Here is a 19602-nt window from a genome sequence, read left to right on the forward strand (position 1 = left end):
ATCTAGAAGAACTAAAAATGGAACAGACTTTGCTTTGCATCTGTGCCATGTCTACCACATATAAAGCAAGGTGTGAAAAAGAAAATTCCAGAAGCCTTGGTTCAGGTTCTAAGAACCTAAAATGTAGACAGGTATGGAGCAATATATATGAGAAAAGACTTAGAGAAAAAAAAGCCAAGATAATCTATTCAACCCAGTCTTTATTATGCTTGGTATTAGGAATCTATGGTACGTTAAATAGCAAAGCGTACTGAGTAATAAGACCACAAGCCCCGTAAAGTTAAGAGGGGCCACATGTACTTTATGGATCACTGAATCCTCAACATCTTACAGAGTGCTTTACATGTAATATGTGCTGAATACATTTTTGTTGAATAAATGAATGAATGAAAAAAATAACACAGATTCTTCCATATCTAATTTGAGCAATCAAACTACATGTGCTATGGTCTTTATAATTTCCAGCACAAAAGAATGCTTAGAGCACAAAGAAAATGGACCAGGTAATTCACTAAAGAGCAAATTTCTTATTGCATTTAAGCTACAATTCAATTTATAGGTATCCACTCAGAGATTCTATATAAAATGTGGTGCTCCAGGGACTGTTCATTCTCTTCCCACATCCTATCCAAGCAGTTGCTGGAGCAAGCAGCATTTGTGAAACACCACAGGACTCCTAAGTTCGGACTTAATTTTAAAACTTCAGAAAACCTACATTAAAAATATGTACACTGGACATATTTAGTACTGAGTTATTGTTTCAATTCATTAAACCTGTTTCTTAATTGTCTTAAACATTTTTATAACCAATATGTTTCCTAATAGAAAAGCAAAAGTTTTAACTTACTGTTTGACTCTCAGGAAACTCCATTTTCAGCAGTTTGTGAGCACATTCTTCAAAATCTAAACTGAAGACAAAATGGCCACAATATGTTAAAAGCTTACAGCATAGTTAACTGTAGTACTCATTTATACACAATAATCTTACTTTAGTAATTGTTTTGAATAATATTTTTACATAATTTCATTTACTGTTGTATATAAAGAAAAACATGCTCTTTACAAGAATATGGCTTTAAAAAAATATAACTAAAAGTTAACTGAAATATATTTGAGTAGCATAGAAACTTTCCTAACCTCCCCTAAAGCAACTGGCAAATTAATCAACAAAATCCATTAACTTGTACCAACTAAAGTGTGGGGGATGCTGAACACTCCTGCCTAGTAAGATACTTCCCAGTAAGCAGCCATGTTTCTCCAACCAAGTGAATTGCATGTATACCAAGAGGGAAGTGTTCCCTGTGTGTGCCGGTTGTTTTTATTATAACTGAGAATTTTAATTACATGTAAATACAGAAAAAAGTATTGTTTCTTTGGAAAGACAAAATAAAATAAATCTGTAAGTTAACTATGGATGAATAAGATGTGGGCAATTCACTTTTATGAGACTAGGAAAAAAATGTAAAATATGAAAGGATTCTGAACCCAAATGACTTTGTAGGTGTCTTTATGATCTTATTTTACTTTAAAGAAACTGGTCATGGAAATCACTGATTATTGGGTAAGGCTTATAAAAGAATGATATGGAACTTCAAAAGACTAACTATATCAGGGCCTGAAATCTGTATCAGAAGACTGGTGAAAGAATATGCATTATGTGGTTTAAGCAAAACAAAATGTTTATGAAAATATGACCAAGAAACAAGAACACTGGACAAAAGTATCAGAATCAGCTTTCTCAGAACTCTGGAAATTAGCCAAAGGAGTGCAGAAATCCAGGGAGTTCCAAGTCAAGAAAAACAGCTAAGTCTTGGTAAGAATAGTGTACTTTCTGACATTTTAGCTTGCCCTATACCCGATCCTTCACCCTTACCAGTTCCACGGTAGTCTAAAAACCAATAGCCCATAATCATGGTGAAAACGCAGCCTGGCAACCACTGGAGAGGGTAGAACAGATTGGAGTACCTTCAAAGTCCCAATCTCCTCAAACTTTAATCACTTGGCTGCTGTATAGTTCCCTGAAGACCCTCACTCAAAAGGTTTATCTTTATTTGTCATGCGTCAGAGTTAGCCCAATGAGAACTGCCTTTCCCTGGGTGCATTTTTTTTTTTTTTATACAATCAATAAAAATCCATTAGAGGAGCAATCAGAAGAATAAGAGAATATGAAGCTATGCCAATTCAGATGATCCAATGTGAGGAAGAGAAAGAAAAAAAAAACTGAAGAGTTCCTGAGATTTGTGACATCAGAGAGTACCATCAAACATAACATTATATGCATGATGGGAGTCCCAGAGGAGAGAAAGGGGAAGAACATTTGAAGAAAAAAATCACTCAAAACTTCTCAAATTTGATGAAAAACATTAATCTACATAGCCAAGAAGTTTAATAAATTCCAAACAAGATAAAATCAAAGAGATCCACAATCTACAACTATATACATCATATGCAAACAGTCAAAAGTTAAAGACAAGGAGACAATCTTGAAAGCAGCAAGAGTAAAAGGAAAAAGCAAAACAAAACAAACAAACACATGAGCATCTCAATGGATACAGGAAAACACTTGACAAAAGTTATTAGCCTTTTATGATACAAACTTCCAACAAACTATGAATAGAAGGGAACTTCCGCAATCTGATAAAAGTGCATGTACAAAAAACCCACAGCTAAACTGATACTTAATGAGAAAGACTGAAAGTTTTCCTTCTAAGATCAGGAACAGGGACAAGGATTTCTGCTTCTATCACTTCTATGCAATACTGTACTGGAGATTCTAGCAACCATTATCAAAATCCCAGGTGCCCTTTTCTCAGAAATTGACATGATGATCCTAATAAATCACATGGAATGCAAGAGACCCTGAATAGTGAAAATAATCTTGAAAAACAAGAGAGCTGGAGGATTCTTATTTCCCAATTTCAAATCTTACTTCAAAGCTACAGTAATCAAGACTGCATGGTACTGGCATAAGGATAAACACAGAGATCAATGGGATAGAATTCAGAGCCGTGAAGAAACCTATAAACTTATCCATTGGTTTTCAACAAGAGTGTCAAGGCTGGAGCCCAAAAGCACAACATATACAAAAATTTACTCAAAATGGATCAAAGACCTAAATGTAAGAATTAAAACTATAAAACTCTTGGAAGACTTTCATGACCTTGGATTAAGCAACAGTTTCTTAAATATGACACCAAAGCAAAAGCAACAAAATAAAAATGATATGTTGGACTTGATCAAAATTAAAAATTTTTGTGCTTCAAAGGAACTAACAAGAAAGTGAACAGTTAAGTCACAGAATGGGAAAAATATTTGCAAATTTTTTTTGATAAAGGACTAATATCCAGAATATGTAAAGAACTCTTACAACTTAACAAAAAGACAACCCAACCGAAAAATGGGCAAAGGATCTGAATAGACACTTCCTCAAGGAAGATATACCATTGGCCAATAAGCACATGAAAAGATGCTCAACATCCATAAGTCAGTAGAGAAACGCAAATCAAAGCAGAAATGAGATACCACTCCACACCCACTAGGACACCTATAATCAAAAAGACAGACAAAAAAAATATATATATTTGGCAAGGATGTGGAGAAACTGGAACCCTCATACATTACTGGTGGAATGTAAAGTGGTGCAGAAACTTAGGAAAACATTTTGGCAGTTCCTCAAAAAGGTAAACATAAGAGTTACCATGCCACAGCAACTCCAATTCTAGATTGAATTTCATTTTAATCCTAGAGAAATGGAAATATGTGTCTACATAAAAACTTATATGCAATGTTCATAGTAACATTATTCATAATAGCCAAAATGTGAAAAAAATCAAAAGGTCCATCAACCGAGGAATGGATTAAAAAAAAGTGGTATATCCATACACTAGAATATTATTCAGTCATAAAAAGGATAAGGTACTGATACACCCTACAACAAGGATGAACTTTTAAAACAATATGCTGAGTGAAAGAATCAAGAGACAAAAGTCACATTGTATGATTCCATTTATATGAAATTCCAGAACAGGCAAATCCAGAGACAGAAAGTAAGTTGGGGAATGGAGAATGACTGCTAATGGGTAACTGGTTTAGTTTTGGAGTGATGAAAATGTTCTGATATTAGATAGGGGTTATCATTGCACAAGTTTATGAGTAAAGTAAAAACCAATGATTCATATGCTTTAGGAAGGTAAATTTTTTGGTATGTAAATTGTATCTCAATTTTTAAAAAGGTAAAAAAAGAGATTTTTATTATTCCTCCAAATCAAACAACCTTAAACAAAAACTAGTCTGAGAGTCTGATAAAAGGACTTCTGCCATGCATGGTTTCCTTCATTTTACAGTAACAAAGCAATAAAATACACAAGTGTTTTAAGTTCCTCTTATCTATGCAATCATATTATGCTGATCAAATGCTCTTCTGTAGTTAGTTCCAAACCTAGCACCAAAGTATACCTGTAGTAAATTCTTCGTGTTAGCAATATCTTTTCCTTAAAATATTAGAGGATTATAAGTGCAGATAAAGAATTTATTAAATTTTCCAATTTGATGATACAGTAACAAAGGACAAACCTAAGTACTCTCTGCGTGACCAGGTCCCAGGGTACAGATTTTGAAGAGTGCTATCTAACACTTAAGGTTTTTCCTGAGAGCCAGCTGCTCTGTTATATAGCTCTATGAATCTTAGCAAACTAAGCTCTGGTATTTGTTAAATAAACCTGAGGAAGAAAAAAAATAACCACACCCAAAAGCTTAAATAAAATAGGTAGGATTACTGATTGCTTAACAAAAAGACTAAGACAAATAAAAACTTTAAAATGTTAATGCAAATATTTTTATCTAGCTAAAATTTTTAAGAAAATATATTTTTATTCATTAGTCACAAATGCACATCTAAATTATTAACAATAACTGGAGGTGAAAAAACCAATAGGATAGTATTCCAATTTAACTTTACATATGGTTAGGATTTCAGAAGTACTTAGAGACAAACAAATCTGACTGTCACAATCTGATTGGTGTTTGTGTGACTTGCTCTAGGCCACATAGTCCCAGAAGTAGGACTTGAGCACAGGAATACTTATACTTCCTCACCCAAATTTCATTAAAAAAGGCTTCTTATGGTTAATTTCATGAGTAAACTTGGCTAGGTTATTGTGTCCAGTTGTTTGGTCAAGCAAGTACTGTCCTGATTACTATTAGGGTATTTCGTAGATGGATTACCAACTATAGTTAGTTGATAACATTTACAGCTGATAGCATATACAATCAACAAAGGAGACTGCCCTCAGCAAGAAGGGGAGTCTTCATCGAATCAGTTGGAGGTTTTAAAGCAGAACTGAGGATTTCGGAAGTCAGAAAGAAAAAAATCTGTCTCTACTTCTGCCAACCAGCCAGCTTCTATTGGGGAATTTAAAGTCAACTATATTGGATTTTCCAACCTGTGGCTTCTCCTGGGGAATTCAACTTCATCTTCATCTAGTTTACAAATTGCAGCTTGCCCTGCACAATTTAGACTTGCCAATCCCCATGGTCATGTGAGCCAATTCCTATAATCTTTTAATATTTATATATTTATATATATATTTATATATCCTTACATATATTTAATATTTACACACACAAACACACACACACACAGACATACACACATCTCCTGTTGATTCTGTTTCTCTGGAGAACCTTGACTAACACAGTAAGTATTTCTACTTCTCCTGATTCATGACAGCAAGAGATGAAAGATCCTGGAGGAACCTAGCATGACAACTAGTTCTCAATCACCACTTGTACTAGTTTGGGTTCTACATTTTCTATGAACTATGTATAAAAATACTAAGATAACCAAAGTAACTTACAAGGATAAAAATATGCTTTTATACAATGTTAATATGAACTGAATTGAAAATATCTTCAATGTACTGCACTTAAGAAAATTATCAAACAATGTAAATTGGATTTAAGAATAAAGCTAATAGATAGGACTTTCAGGGAAGATGGAGTAGGGACTCTAGGACTCAGTCCTTGCACCAAAACAACTATTAAACAGGCAGGAACTGTCTGAAACAACTATTTTGAAATTCTAGAGGCCAGAAGAATACTGTACAGCATCCAAAGAACAGGAGGAAGAGGACGATAAATTACGATAAAGAACTATAAATCTGTCTCTCTGTGTGGTGGCTATTGGTGCCCATATCCCACTCTTTGGCCAAGTCTCCACAGGGTCCAGTCCCTGGCAGACTGCCAGTGACAGAAAGGGACATAAAAATCTTCTTCCCCAAGAACAGGGGTGGGCACACTGATCACTGATTATAGCTTTTGATTAGCAAATTCGGATTGCTGGGACCAGAGGCTCTGAGGGCAGCTACTGCTTTAGACCACCCCAAAGGTGGTGGCAACCACTGTTTCATCCTCCTCAGACAGGGGCAGAGGTGGTGGAAAATTTAAAGACAAAGTGCTTTAAAGGGTTATGGAGGAGAGACAGCTGAAGGGCTGCATTTGCTGAGCAGGCCAGGAAAGCTCAGCTTTGGGGAGCCATCGGAGAAACTTTTGATGCCCTGCCTGATCTCCTCCCCAGGGCACTTTGAAGCCGGTCTGTGCCCACTTTGTGGGTCCATGACACTGTTTCATCTGGGCAAGACTGACTTGGAAGAGTCCTCTCTGGGCTGACTGTCCTCTCATAATTTGCACTCTAGGGAAAAGCAATGTGAGTCAACGAAAGGAATGTAAACAACTATAGCGGCAGACAGCCTCGGACAAAGGGCTGCTGACTTCAAATACCTGCGAGAGAGGTCTGTCTTCTGGGAAACAGAGGGGACAATCAAACTCCTGTAAACAGGAACCTCTAAAACAAACAATGAGTAAAAGCCAAGGACAAGACAGAGACCCAAAAAGACAGGGTAACCCTGCACACTGCATTTGCCTTGGGTAGAACTTCCTGATAGGAGGGCTGAAGCTGAAGAAAATCCTCGTCTTATCACCAGTTGGCTACAAAACCAAAACAGACATTTCAGGGAGTAAATCCCAGAATTAATATTTTAAAATATTTAAATGTACAGTGTGTAACAAGAGTATAAGACAAAGAAACAGGAAATGATGGCCCATCCAAAGGAAGAGGATAAAATTACAGAAAACATCAACAAAGAAGACCAGAATGTGGACAAACCAAAAAAAGCCTTTAATAAAATGGTCATAAAAATGCTCAAGGAGATGTGGAGGGTACAGAGAAAGAACTAAAGGATATCAGGAAAACAACAAATGAACAATATAAGAGTCTAAGTAAAGAGACAGAAATGTTAGAAAGGAACCAAACAGAACTACTGGAGTTGAAGACCACAATAAATGAAATGAAAAATGCCCAGGAGGGTTTCAAGAGCAGACTGGAGCTGGTAGAAGAAAGAATCAGTGAAACTTAATACAAGACACTTGAAATGGGTCAAATTGTGGAGGAGTAAGAAAAAGAAATATTAAAAGTGAAAACAGCCTAAGACAGCTGTAAGGCACCATCCTGTGCATCATATGCATAATGGGAGTCCCAGAAGGAGAAGAGAAAAATAGGCAGAAGGACTATTCAAAGAAATAACGACAGAGAATTTCCTAAACTTAGCAAAAGACGTGAACATGCATATTCCAAAAGCCCAGAGAACATAAAAACAGGATAAACATGAAGAAACATATACCCTGCCATATACTGATTACAAAAATGAATGCAAAGGACAAAGAGAGACTTCTGAAAGCTGCAAGAGAAAAGTAACGTGTTAAATACAAGGGAGTCCAAATTAGATTGAGGGCCAACTTAACAGAAACCATGGCGGCAAGAAGGCAGTGGGATGAAATACTTAAAGTGCTGAAGGAAAACAATTGCCAGCCAAGAATTTTATACCTGGTAAGACTATCTTTAAAAAATGAGGGAGATTAAGACATCCCAGATAAACAAAACTGAGGGAATTCATCACCACTAGATCTGCCCTACAAGCAAAGCTAAAGAGAGTTCTTCAGATGGAAAAGAAAGGACACTAGACAGTGGTTCAAAGCAGCATAAATAAATAAAGACCAGAGGTAAAGGTAACCATTTGGGTAATTATAAAAGGCAGTATTATTGTATTGTACTGTTTGGTATGTAACTCCACTTCATACTTTCCACAGGCACTAAAATACAAATGCACAAAAACTAACAATAATAGGGTTGTTTGTCCTTTTGTTGTCGAGTTGTAGAATTTCCTTATGTATACTGGATATCAAATGAGATCAAATGGGAGGGAGGAGTTGTAACAGAGAAGCTAGGATTTAACAAATGATTATGACTACTGAATCATTATATAGATATTTCTTTTTAATTTCTAGTGAATTAGAATAGCCAAAGGGAGATACCTGAAATTGTGGAACTGTACCTCATACTGTACTTTGAAATTTGAAATTTTAACTGCTTGTTAAGAAAAGTAATGATAACTCTTGGTTTTTGCACATACAATGTACAAGGATACAAGTGGTAAAAGGAATAAAAAAAATCGTGGGGTGCAGAGGGGTATAGGAAAAGTTTATGTGCATACTATTGAAATTAAACAGGTATCAAGTCAAATATGATTGTTATATATTTAGGATATTAAATTTTAACCCCATGGTAACCATAAGGAAAACAGATGAAAAATATATTCAGATGGAAATGAGAAGGCACTCAATCTGGTACAACACCAAAAAGCAAACAAATGTAAAAGTAGGCTTTAATGGAAGTGATGGAAAAAATGGGAATAAAATTTACAAAGGCTAAATAGCAAAATGGCACAAGAAAGCCCTGTATTATCAGTAGTGATTTTAAATGTAAATAGATTAAACTTGCCAATCAAAAGGCAGAGATTGTGAGAAAAAATAAAAAGCATGACCCAACTATATGCTGTCTGCAAGAGACTCACCTTAAAGTCAAAGATACAAGTAGGCTGATGGTGAAAGGATGGAAAAAAATATACCATGCAAGTAGTAACCAAAAGAGAGATGGGGTGGCTATAATAATATTGGATAAAATAGACCTTAAGTCAAAAACAGTTACAAAGGACAAAGATGGTTATTATTATACTGATAAAGGAGACAATTCAAACAGGCAGATGTAACAACTATAAATACATATACATCTGATAGCAGAGTCTCAAAATATATGAAGCAAGTGCTGACAGATTTGAAGGCAGAAACTCACAGTTCTACATTAATAATAGCAGAGTTTAATATACCACTTTCCATAATGGTTAGCACATCTAGAAAGAAGGAGCAATAAGAAAATAGAAGAATTGAACAATATTTGAAGCCAACTAAACCTAACAGACATTTAGAATACTTTACCCCAAAGTAGCAGAATACCCATTCTTCTCAAATGCACATGGATCATTCTCCAGGATAGACCAAAACAAGTCTCAATAAATTCAAATATGCTGAAATCAAAAAATATATACCCTGACCACAATGGAATGAAGCTAGAAATCAGTAACAGGCAAAGAAATGGAAAATTCACAAATATGTGGAAATTAAACAACATACTCTTAAATAACCTATGTGTTAAAGAGGAAATCAGAAGTGAAATTAGGAAATATCTTGGGGTGAATGAAAAGAAAATACAACATACTAAAACTTATGGGATGCAGCATAGTAAGTGCTGAGAGGGAAATTAATAGCTCTAAATGCTTATGTTAAAAAAGATGAAAGACTTCAGATCAAAGACCTAACCTCAAAACTGGAAGAACTATAAAAAGAAGAGCAAACTAAACCCAAAGTGAGAAAGAAGGAAATAACAAAGATTAGAGCAGAGATAAATGAAATAGAAAACAAAGAAACAAAAGAGACAATCAAGAGAACCAAAAGCTGGTTCTTTGAAAGAATCAACGAAATTGACAAACCTTTAGCTAGACTGGCAAAGAAAAAAAGAGATACATATAACATAAGTCAGAAATTTAAAGGGCACATTACTACCAACCTGCTGAAATAAAAAGGACTATAAGAGGATACTATCAAAAACTGTATGCCAATAAATTAGAAAACCTGGATGAAACAGGTACATTCTTAGAAACACATAAACTACCTACATTGTCTCAAGAAAAAGTAGAAGATCTCAACAAACCATTTACTAGCAAAGCAACTGAATCAGTCATCAAAAACCTCCCAACAAAGAAAACCCCAGGACCAGAAGGCTTCACAGGGAATTCTACCAAACATTCCAAGAAGACTTCACTCCACTTTTGCTCAAAGTTTTCAAAAAAACTGAAGAAGAGGGAACACACCCTAACTCATTCTATTAGGCCACCATTACCCTAATATCAAAGGCAGATAAAGATACCACAAGAAAAGAAAATTAGAGACCAATATTTCTTATGAACAGATGAGATGCAAAAACCCTTAACAAAATACTTGCAAACTGAACCCAACAGCATATGAAAAGAATTATACACCGTGATCAAGTGGGATTTATCCCTGGTATGCAAGGTTAGTTCAACATAAAAAAATCAATTAGTGTAATACAGCACATTAACAGAATGAAGAAAAAAACCCACGTGATCATCTCAATTGAAGCATTAAAGATGTCTGACAATACAGCACCCTTTCTTGATGAAAATACTAAGAACACTAGGAATAGAAGGAAGCTTCCTCAACATGATAAAGGGCATATAGAAAAGAGCATAGCTAACATTCTACTTAATGGTGAAAGACTGAACGCTTTCCCTCTAAGATCAGGAACAAGGCAAGGATGCCCACTGTCATCAATGTTATTCAATATTGTACCAGAAGTTCTTGCCAGAGCAATTAGGCAAGAAAAAAGAAATAAAAGCCATCCAAACTGGAAATAAAGAAGTAAAACTTTTCCTATTTGCAGATGATATGATTCTAAATACAGCAAATCCTGAGAAATCCACAACAAAGTTCCCAGAGCTAAAAAATGAATTCAGCCAAGTGGCAGGGTACAAGATCAACACCCAAAAATCAGTAGTGTTTCTATACACAAGCAATGAAAAATCGGAAGAAGAAATCAAGAAAAAAATTCCATTCACAATAGCAATTAAAATAATCAAATATCTAGGAATAAATATAATCAAGGATGTAAAGGCTTTGTTACAGGAAACTACAAAACATTCCTAAAAGAAATTAAAGGAGACCTATATAAAGGGAAGGATATTCCATGCTCATAGATTAGAAGTTTAAATATTAAGATGTCAATACTACCCAAAGCAATTTATAAATTCAAGGCAATCCCAATCATAATTCTAACAGCCTGTTTTGCAGAAATGGGAAAGCCAATCATCAAACTCACATGGAAGGGTAAGAGGTCCCAAATAGCTAAAGTCATATTGAAAAAGAAGAATGAAGTTGGAGGACTCACATTTCCTGATTTTAAAACTTATTACAAAGCCATAGTAATCAAAACAGCATGGTACTGGCACAAGGACAGATGTACAGATCAATCGAATAGAACTGGGAAATCAAAAATCAACCCTCACATTTATGGCCAACTGATTTTTGACAAGGTAGGAAACAACTGTCTCTTGAACAAATGACAGTGGGAAAAACTGGATCTTCATTTGCAAAAAAAACCAGAGGACCCTTACCTTACACCATATAAAAACTTAACTCAAAATGGATCAAACAACTTAATGTAAGAGCTAGATCTATCAAATTCCTAGAAGAAAATGTAGGGAAGAATCTTGAGGACCTTCTATTAGACAATGGTTTCTTAGACTTTATAACCAAAGCACAAGGAACAGAGGAAAAAAATAGACAAAGGCGACCTCATCAAAATTAACAATGTTTGCTCCTCAAACGAGTTTATCATGAAAGTAAAATGACAATCTACATAATGGGAGAAAATATTTGGAAACCACATATTTGATAAAAGTTTAATATTAAGAATATATAAAGAAATCTTTCAATTTAACAACAAAAAGACAAGCAACCCAATTGAAAAATGGGCAAAAGACTTGGACAGACATCTCTCCAAAGAAGAAATGCAAATGGCTAAAAAGCACATGAAAGATGTTCAACACCATTAGCCATCAGGGAAATCCAAATCAAAACCACAATGAAATACCATTTCATGCCCATTAGAATGGCTGCTATTAACAAAATGGAAAATAACAAGTGTTGGAGAGGATGGAGAAAAATAGGAACACTCATTCACTGCTTGGGGCAATGCAATATGGTACAACCATGGTGGAAGACACTTTGGTGGTTCCTCAGAAAGATAAGTATAGAAATACCATATGATCCGGCAATCCCACTATTCAGTATATACACAAGAGAATTGAAAGCAGGGACTTGAACAGATACTGCACACTGATGTTAACAGTGGCATTATTTACAATTGTCAAAAGATGGAAGCAACCAAGTGTCAATCAACTGAAGAATGGTTATATAAAATATGGTATGTACATACAATGGAATATTATTCGGCTGTAAAAAGGAAACTAAAGTCCTTTTACATGCAACATGAATGAACCCTGAAGACATCATGTTGAGTGAAAGAAGCCCAGACACAAAAAGGAGAATATTGTATGATCTCACAGTTTTGAAACAATTAGAACAAGCAAACTCACAGAGTCAGACTAGAATACAGGTTACCAGGGGATGAGGTGGGGATAGGGAATGGGGAGTTAAGGCTTAAAAATGTACAGGGTTCATATTTGGAATGATGGAAATGTTTTGGTAATGGAAGGTGGTGATGATAGCAACACTGTGATTGCAATTAAGAGCACTGAAATATATATTTGAATATGATTAAATGGGGAAATGTTAGATTGTATATATGGTAACTGAATAAAAATTTAAAAATCCATAGAACTACTTTACACAAAATGTGAACCCTAATTTAAACCATGGACTTTAATTAATAGTACAATAATAAAAATGTGCTATCATCAATTGCAACAAATGTTCCACACCAATACAAGGTGTTGCTGGCAGGGTGGTATACAGGAATCTTGCATTTTATGCATGATTGATTGGTAAACCCACAACTTCTCTAACAATGAAAAATAAATAAATAAAGCTAATATATTTGGCACCTTTTGTAGAATGCTCAAACCTCCATTCTTTTGATAACAACAGTATAAAATCATTGCCCAGTGAAATATAATGATTATGACTTTAGTTTTACAGCTCATTTGTATTTCTTTGCTCCTATTACTTATTGGATTTCGTAAGCACTACAGGGTAATAATCCAGGATGGTACAAGGCAGCTGAACAATGACAAAAAAAACAAAAACAAAAAAAACTAAAATGAAAAAAAAAAAAACCTACCAGAAAAGAGCTTGTGTAACAGGCAAAATTAAACAGTATCAAGACCTACGATTAAATTACTAAAACTGTACTGACAAACTTCAATAACATAGTGATAACAAAAAGATTAAAGGAAAAATGTTACTTTTTCTTTTCTATCTTCACTACAAAATTGGTTCTCAGAAAAACCTTGACATTTCTGAAAAACTAGCTGAGTAGGTGACAGAGAAAGTTCTTAAGTTTCACTGCTTTCCTTTTTATGTAATAGGTATCATGGAAGTTAACTATATGACAGTCTATTTTGCTTGTTCTTGTTTCATTTTAAAAGTATATGGTAATTCTTACACGAAGATTATTTTGAAGTTTCACCAATTGTAAATGAATTAAATTTGCTTGATATTTTAGTTATCTTAGCGGGCTAAGCCAAAATAAATTCCAGATTTAAAACAATTAATAGAGACTGAGGGAAGGGCAAATAAAATAAAAGGATGTCTGCCAAATTACTATCTTTACATGACATAAGCTTTCAAGCTGTGGTTACAAAGGGTTTTGTTGATGTCTCCAAGGGAAGAAACTTTAAATTGGTAGAGACATGGTAATCCCATCTCCCTTTGATGGTACTGCTTCAATAATGCAATCAGACTGGAATCTCATTTAAAAGCAAGAACAAACAGGAATGCATTATTTTCAACAGGAAAGCCAATTACGTAGTTTTATATTTTGTGTAAACAAAAAAAGGCCATTTAAGGCACCCTAACAATAGAAGATAAGAGTATTCGTGAGATCAGCCAACTTATAAAATAAAATTTCCATATAGTTCAGTTGCTAGAACTTAGTGTTGTTCACAAGATTTCTAAAGGTTAACTATTTGTACAAATGCCCTCACACCCACTAGATACGATAATATTGCGCTCTTGATTTCCAGCTTGGTATACTAAACATAAGAATTTTGGAAAATACCAAAAAAAAGAAAAAAAAAAAAGGAAAAAATAGACATTAGAAAACTTTTAATTCAACCTTTCCTCAGGAAACCACTGTTGAAACAATGCAGTCTTTCTAGAAACCACTTATTTATACAGGTCAAGATAGTACTATAGGCACCGTTGTACATGGTCCCCCCCACCTTACCATTTTATCAGGCTACTTGCCCATATCAATAAGAATCCTCCATTAACTTCGTTTTCAATGGTGGCTAACCAGGACATTTTGTGTGTGTGGTGGACAATTAAGACTGTTTCCAATTTTTTAAAAATACATTTTTATTGTGAAATCTAACATATATACATAACAGTGATAACTTTCAAAGTACAATTCAATAAGCACTCAGAGAGCAAACCTAAATGACTACTTATTGGATTGTGCATTGACAGTTGTTACCTTTTTTGGGTATGAGTTGGGTTTCACAGTGGGGGAATGGCTGAAATTGTAGAATTGTGGTCCAATTTTTTTTCAATGAACAGTTCTGTATATAATTCTGTCAATATTTCTTTAGGAAATACAATTATGAAAAAAAAAAAAGGATCACATGCCATCATGACATAGACAGTTTAAGGGCCTTGATTCACATCACCAAAATGCTATCCACAAGAGATTACCAATTTAAACCCACACTAATAACATTTAGTTGTATTTCAGAATCATTAGTACTGAGTACTAATTTTTTTTTTTTTTTAAAGAAAGTATACCAACTTGGGAATTTAGTGACCAAATAATGGCAGTTCTTTGTCTAGAGTAATATTTGTTTAATAACTAAGATCTTTCATTATGTTTTACAATCCCATTGTATGAATCTTCTCTTTATGTCCTTTATCTTTCTTGGGTTTCTTTTCTATAAATTTGTATAAACTTTTTAGTATATAAATCCCCATATATAATTCATTAAAAAAAAAAGGTGTTTAGTGACTGAAGACTCTTAAAAAATCAACATATTAGATAGATGGATAGAATGATATGGAAAACGTAGCAAAATGTTAAAATTGGTGGATCTGGGTATCTGGGGAGGTGGTTTGCTGGAGTTCTCTGTATGAGTTTTGTTTTATTTTTACATCTGTCCTGTGAGTTTGAAATTATTTAAGAGTAAAAAGTTTAAGGAAAAAAAAAATACAACCACATAAAACAGTAGTTAATGTTACTGGGATTGGTGCCATTACATAACAGTGGCTGTCCTGCTCTCTATTTTTTTATGCAATTTTATTGACATATATTCACATACTAATCATCCAAAGTATACAATCAATGGTTCATATTATCATCAAATACTTGTGCATTCATCACAATTAATTTTTGAACATTACTCCAAAAAAAAAAAAAAAAAAAAGAAAAAAAAAAAACCACCCAAAACATCTCATATCCCTTATCCCCTCCCATTATTTATTTATTTTTTGTCTTTCTTTTCTGACTCATTTATCCATACACTGGATAAAGGGAGTGTTAGTCACAATGTTTTCACAATTACACAGTCATACTGTAAAAGCTATATAGTTATACAATCATCTTCATGAATCAAGGTTATAGGATTTACAGTTCCACAGTTATGTCACTTATCTCTTAATGCTTTAATTTTCCAACTCTTGTGTGTGATTCAGAAATTATCAAGATTAGGTCAACTAAAAAAGTCTCTTTTAAATAATGATTCAAAGATCTTCTCTATAACTCTTCAACTTTAATGTTAACAGCAATATTAAAACAGTGAAATCTACTGTTCACAACTGATTATTGTTGGATGTACAAAGAGGGTCAAATGAAAAGGCCAGACTCTATTTAAAAATATTTCTCATCTTCTACTTCAAGTTTGTATGAAAATTTTTTTAATAGTTTACTTTCATGTGAAAGGTAAAGAAATAACTAAGGATAAAGCAAAAAAATTCTAACCAATGTTTTATGGTTTAACATGCTTTCTATTAGAAGATGAAACTAAAGCCAAAAAATTTTCAGACAGGAGGAAAACAAGATGATTCCTACTTATGAATCATTACTACTATTACATCATATTATGGAAATATACAAAACCTAGTAACCAAACAAAACTGAGAAAACATTCCTCCTCCAGTGTAACATGTAAACACTGTGTCCACTAACTCAAAAGGTTGATTTACATACAAAACAACAGATGTGTTAAACATTTAAATTTCTTATTTCTTTTCAAAACGTAACTTACTGGCTTCAAAGTGAACAGTTTTGTTTTCATGACATTGTAGTAGTTTTTACTTAATATTACTTCAAAGGGCCCTCAAAACCTTCTTCAAAGTCTAATTCTTATTTCCATTTATATTATTTTCCATGTGCATAGCGAATCAGTGCCTAAAAATTATTGTAACTACTTCTCTGCTTAGAACCAGAATCAGAAAAAAAAGAAAACATTAAATTTCTACTATACCATTAAATACTGAGCTAGTTCTATAAGAAAGTTTTGTTCAGGTTTTTATTAGTGATATTTAACCACAGGAAAAGACACAGCTAAAAAATATTTAATTATGTAACACAATTGGACCTTCCAAATAAGTAAAGACAATTCACTCTTCCAGCAAGGATCTACGGATGAACATGAAATTGGAATAGGATTAGAGAAGCAGGTAGCTTGTGAATCAGATTCTAAAACGCATTCTTAAATCTCCCTGTACACCCCGTCAAAACTTAAAAAAAAAAAAAAAAAAAAAAAATTGTGCTATAGTAACTTACCTTGACTGAATAGCAAGATAAATTGTGCGACGAAATGAGACCAGATTAATTTCTGTTTTGTCATGAATAGTTACTTTTTGTCCTGGAAGAAATTAAGCATAACAAAATTAAGAACTATAAAAATAAATATGAAAATGTATCTCTTTACAATAATAATTTTTTATTCCTAAATCTATTTAGAATCTCTCAGAGTTTAATAATAGTAATATTCTTTTCTACTGTGCAAATTAGGAATTTTTATAATTCAGAGTAACTTTCAAGTCTTTAACCATATCTTACAGTATTTTAGTAAGTTTTGTTTCTTCAAGAAGTTGAGAACCAAACCAGTAAAAGTATCTTTGTTTTTGGTATTACCTGCTTATTTAGACTATTAAAGACTACACTCATGCTACTGTTTGGTGAAATATTACTTGCCCTTGGGAAGACTGTTACTGCAAAGGAAAGGCTAGGCCTGCTTATAATTGTGCCTAAGTTTCTCCTCCGGAATGCCTCTTTGTTGCTCAGATGTGGCCCTCTCTCTCTAGCTAAGCCAACTTGGCAGATGAAATCACTGCTCTCCTCACTACGTGGGATCTGATAGCCAGGGGTGTAAATACCCTTGGCAACGTGGAATATGACTCCTGGGGAGGAATATGGACCCAGCATCGTGGGATTGAGAACATCTTCTTGACCAAAAGGGGGATGTGAAATGAAATGAAATAAGTTTCAGTGGCTGAGAGATTACAAAAGGAGCCTAGAGGTCACTCTGGTGGGCACTCTTACGCACAATATAGATAACCCTTTTTAGGTTCTAATGAATTGGAATAGCTGGCAGCAAATACCTGAAACTATCAAACTACAGCCCAGAACCCATGAATCTTGAAGACAATTTGTATAAACTTGTAGCTTATGAGGGGTGACAATGTGACTGAGGAAGCCATGTAGATCACACTCTTTGTCCAGTGCATGGATGGATGAGTAGAAAAATCAGGGCAAAAAAAACAAGCACCCAGTGTTCTTTTTTACTTTAATTGTTCTTTTTCACTTTAATTTTTATTCTTATTACTTTTGTGTTCGTGGTAATAAAAATGTTCAAAAATTAATTTTGGTGATGGACACACAACTATATGGTGGTACTATGAACAACTGACTGTATCCTTTGTATGACTGCATGGCATGTGAATATATCTCAATAAAATTGAATTATTAAAAAAATTAAAAAAAATAAAAAAAATATTACTTTGGAATATCCTGATAATATCTTCATAATTTGGAAGAATTGGAACATGTAGAAATTCACTTTCAGAGGACACTGGATCGCTGTGACAGGTTGGATGGGCCCAACATATCTATTTGTCAAAATTTTTTATGGTATAATGCATGAAAACTCCCTTATAAATATTGAATAGTTTATTTAAAGAGTATTTCCGCATAAAACAAAGACATTCTAAAGAACTATACAATACATGGACAGAAGATGTTTTCAATAAAAAAGACATTGGAAAAAAAATGCTTATTTTTATAAAATGTTATAGAAGTAAGGGCAATTACACTCTAAGACAGAACTAAAATGCAAATGTCCTAAAAGGAAAAGATACATTTTCAAAGGTTTGAAATATGTAATACATGTAAATAATGACCACTTTACGTATGCTGTGAGGTTTTAACTGAGACTTAACCAAAGCAAAGTTCTGAGCATATTTTTTCTGTGAAATAATGTGACTGGAAGAAGACGATTATGCTTGCTTCTGAACAAATAAAGCTTTTGGCCTTGCCACTCTATTTTGCCAAAATTAATAGCAAATATCTAGTCATTCTCATCTGTTATATTCTTGGCAGGGTTATATAAATGACACACAACATGGATGTAACTTTTTCATAGTTTATAATATAATCAAAGGCATAAAATGCCAAATAAAAACTATGCTGTTAAAAAATGAATTTCTTACTTAATACTCTTAGTGCCAGGTTTCTCAATCTCAGCAATACTGACATTTAGGGCTGGATAATTCCTTGTTGTGGGGGGCAGTCTTGTAATTTGTAGAATGTTTAACAACATCTCTAGCCTTCAACCACAGAAGCCAGTAGCACCTCATCAATCAGTTGTGGCAATCAAAACTATCTCCAGATGTTGCCAAATGTCCGTAGGGGGACAAAACTACCCCTTATTGAGAGCCACTGTTCTAGTGAATTAATTAGTATTAACTAATTGTTAGGATATTTATATTATTATTTGAATAGGCTATACTTTTACCTTCTTCACCTTCTTCTCCCTCTTCATCCTCCTCTTCTTCCTCCTCTTCACTACTTCCAGCATCTTGGTCTGTGTTTGAGTCACTGTCTCCTTCATCAAGAATTTCTGTAAGAACAAGGTAAATTTAGGAAAATATTAATGAGCAAGTGATACACATGTGTCTTATTCTGAGAAGATAATTTTCAGTTCACTGAAATCCACAGTAGTGCAACAGTTTACTAACAAACAAAGATGATTGCATGGGTCTTGGGTTATTGCCTAGGTGTCAGAAAGCATTACAACTGCAAAGCACTGACTGAAGAGAGTCATGTGTATCATTACAACTGGAAAGCACTGACTGAAGAGAGTCATGTGTATCATTCTTCTGCCAGGTGAAAGTGGCCATGAAACAAGGAGTTGATGAGAAGCACAAAGAAAAAATAGATGATGGTTTTCCAAAAGAGCA

At 34.0% G+C, this 19602-nt stretch overlaps 1 protein-coding gene across 1 annotated transcript in view; it reads right to left on the reverse strand.

The window, feature by feature from the left end:
• The window catches only part of CWC22 (CWC22 spliceosome associated protein homolog), a 98657-nt gene that overhangs the window by 14561 nt on the left and 64494 nt on the right, over nt 1–19602 (reverse strand). The window contains exons 12-14 of the mRNA XM_037850050.1: nt 19158–19262; nt 16925–17006; nt 848–908 (exon numbers count right to left, since the gene is read on the reverse strand). Coding sequence (XP_037705978.1) covers nt 848–908; nt 16925–17006; nt 19158–19262 — 248 coding nt within the window. The remainder of the gene's footprint in view (nt 1–847; nt 909–16924; nt 17007–19157; nt 19263–19602) is intronic.

This window comes from Choloepus didactylus, chromosome 9 (assembly GCF_015220235.1).
Source record: "Choloepus didactylus isolate mChoDid1 chromosome 9, mChoDid1.pri, whole genome shotgun sequence".
NCBI lineage: Eukaryota > Metazoa > Chordata > Mammalia > Pilosa > Megalonychidae > Choloepus > Choloepus didactylus.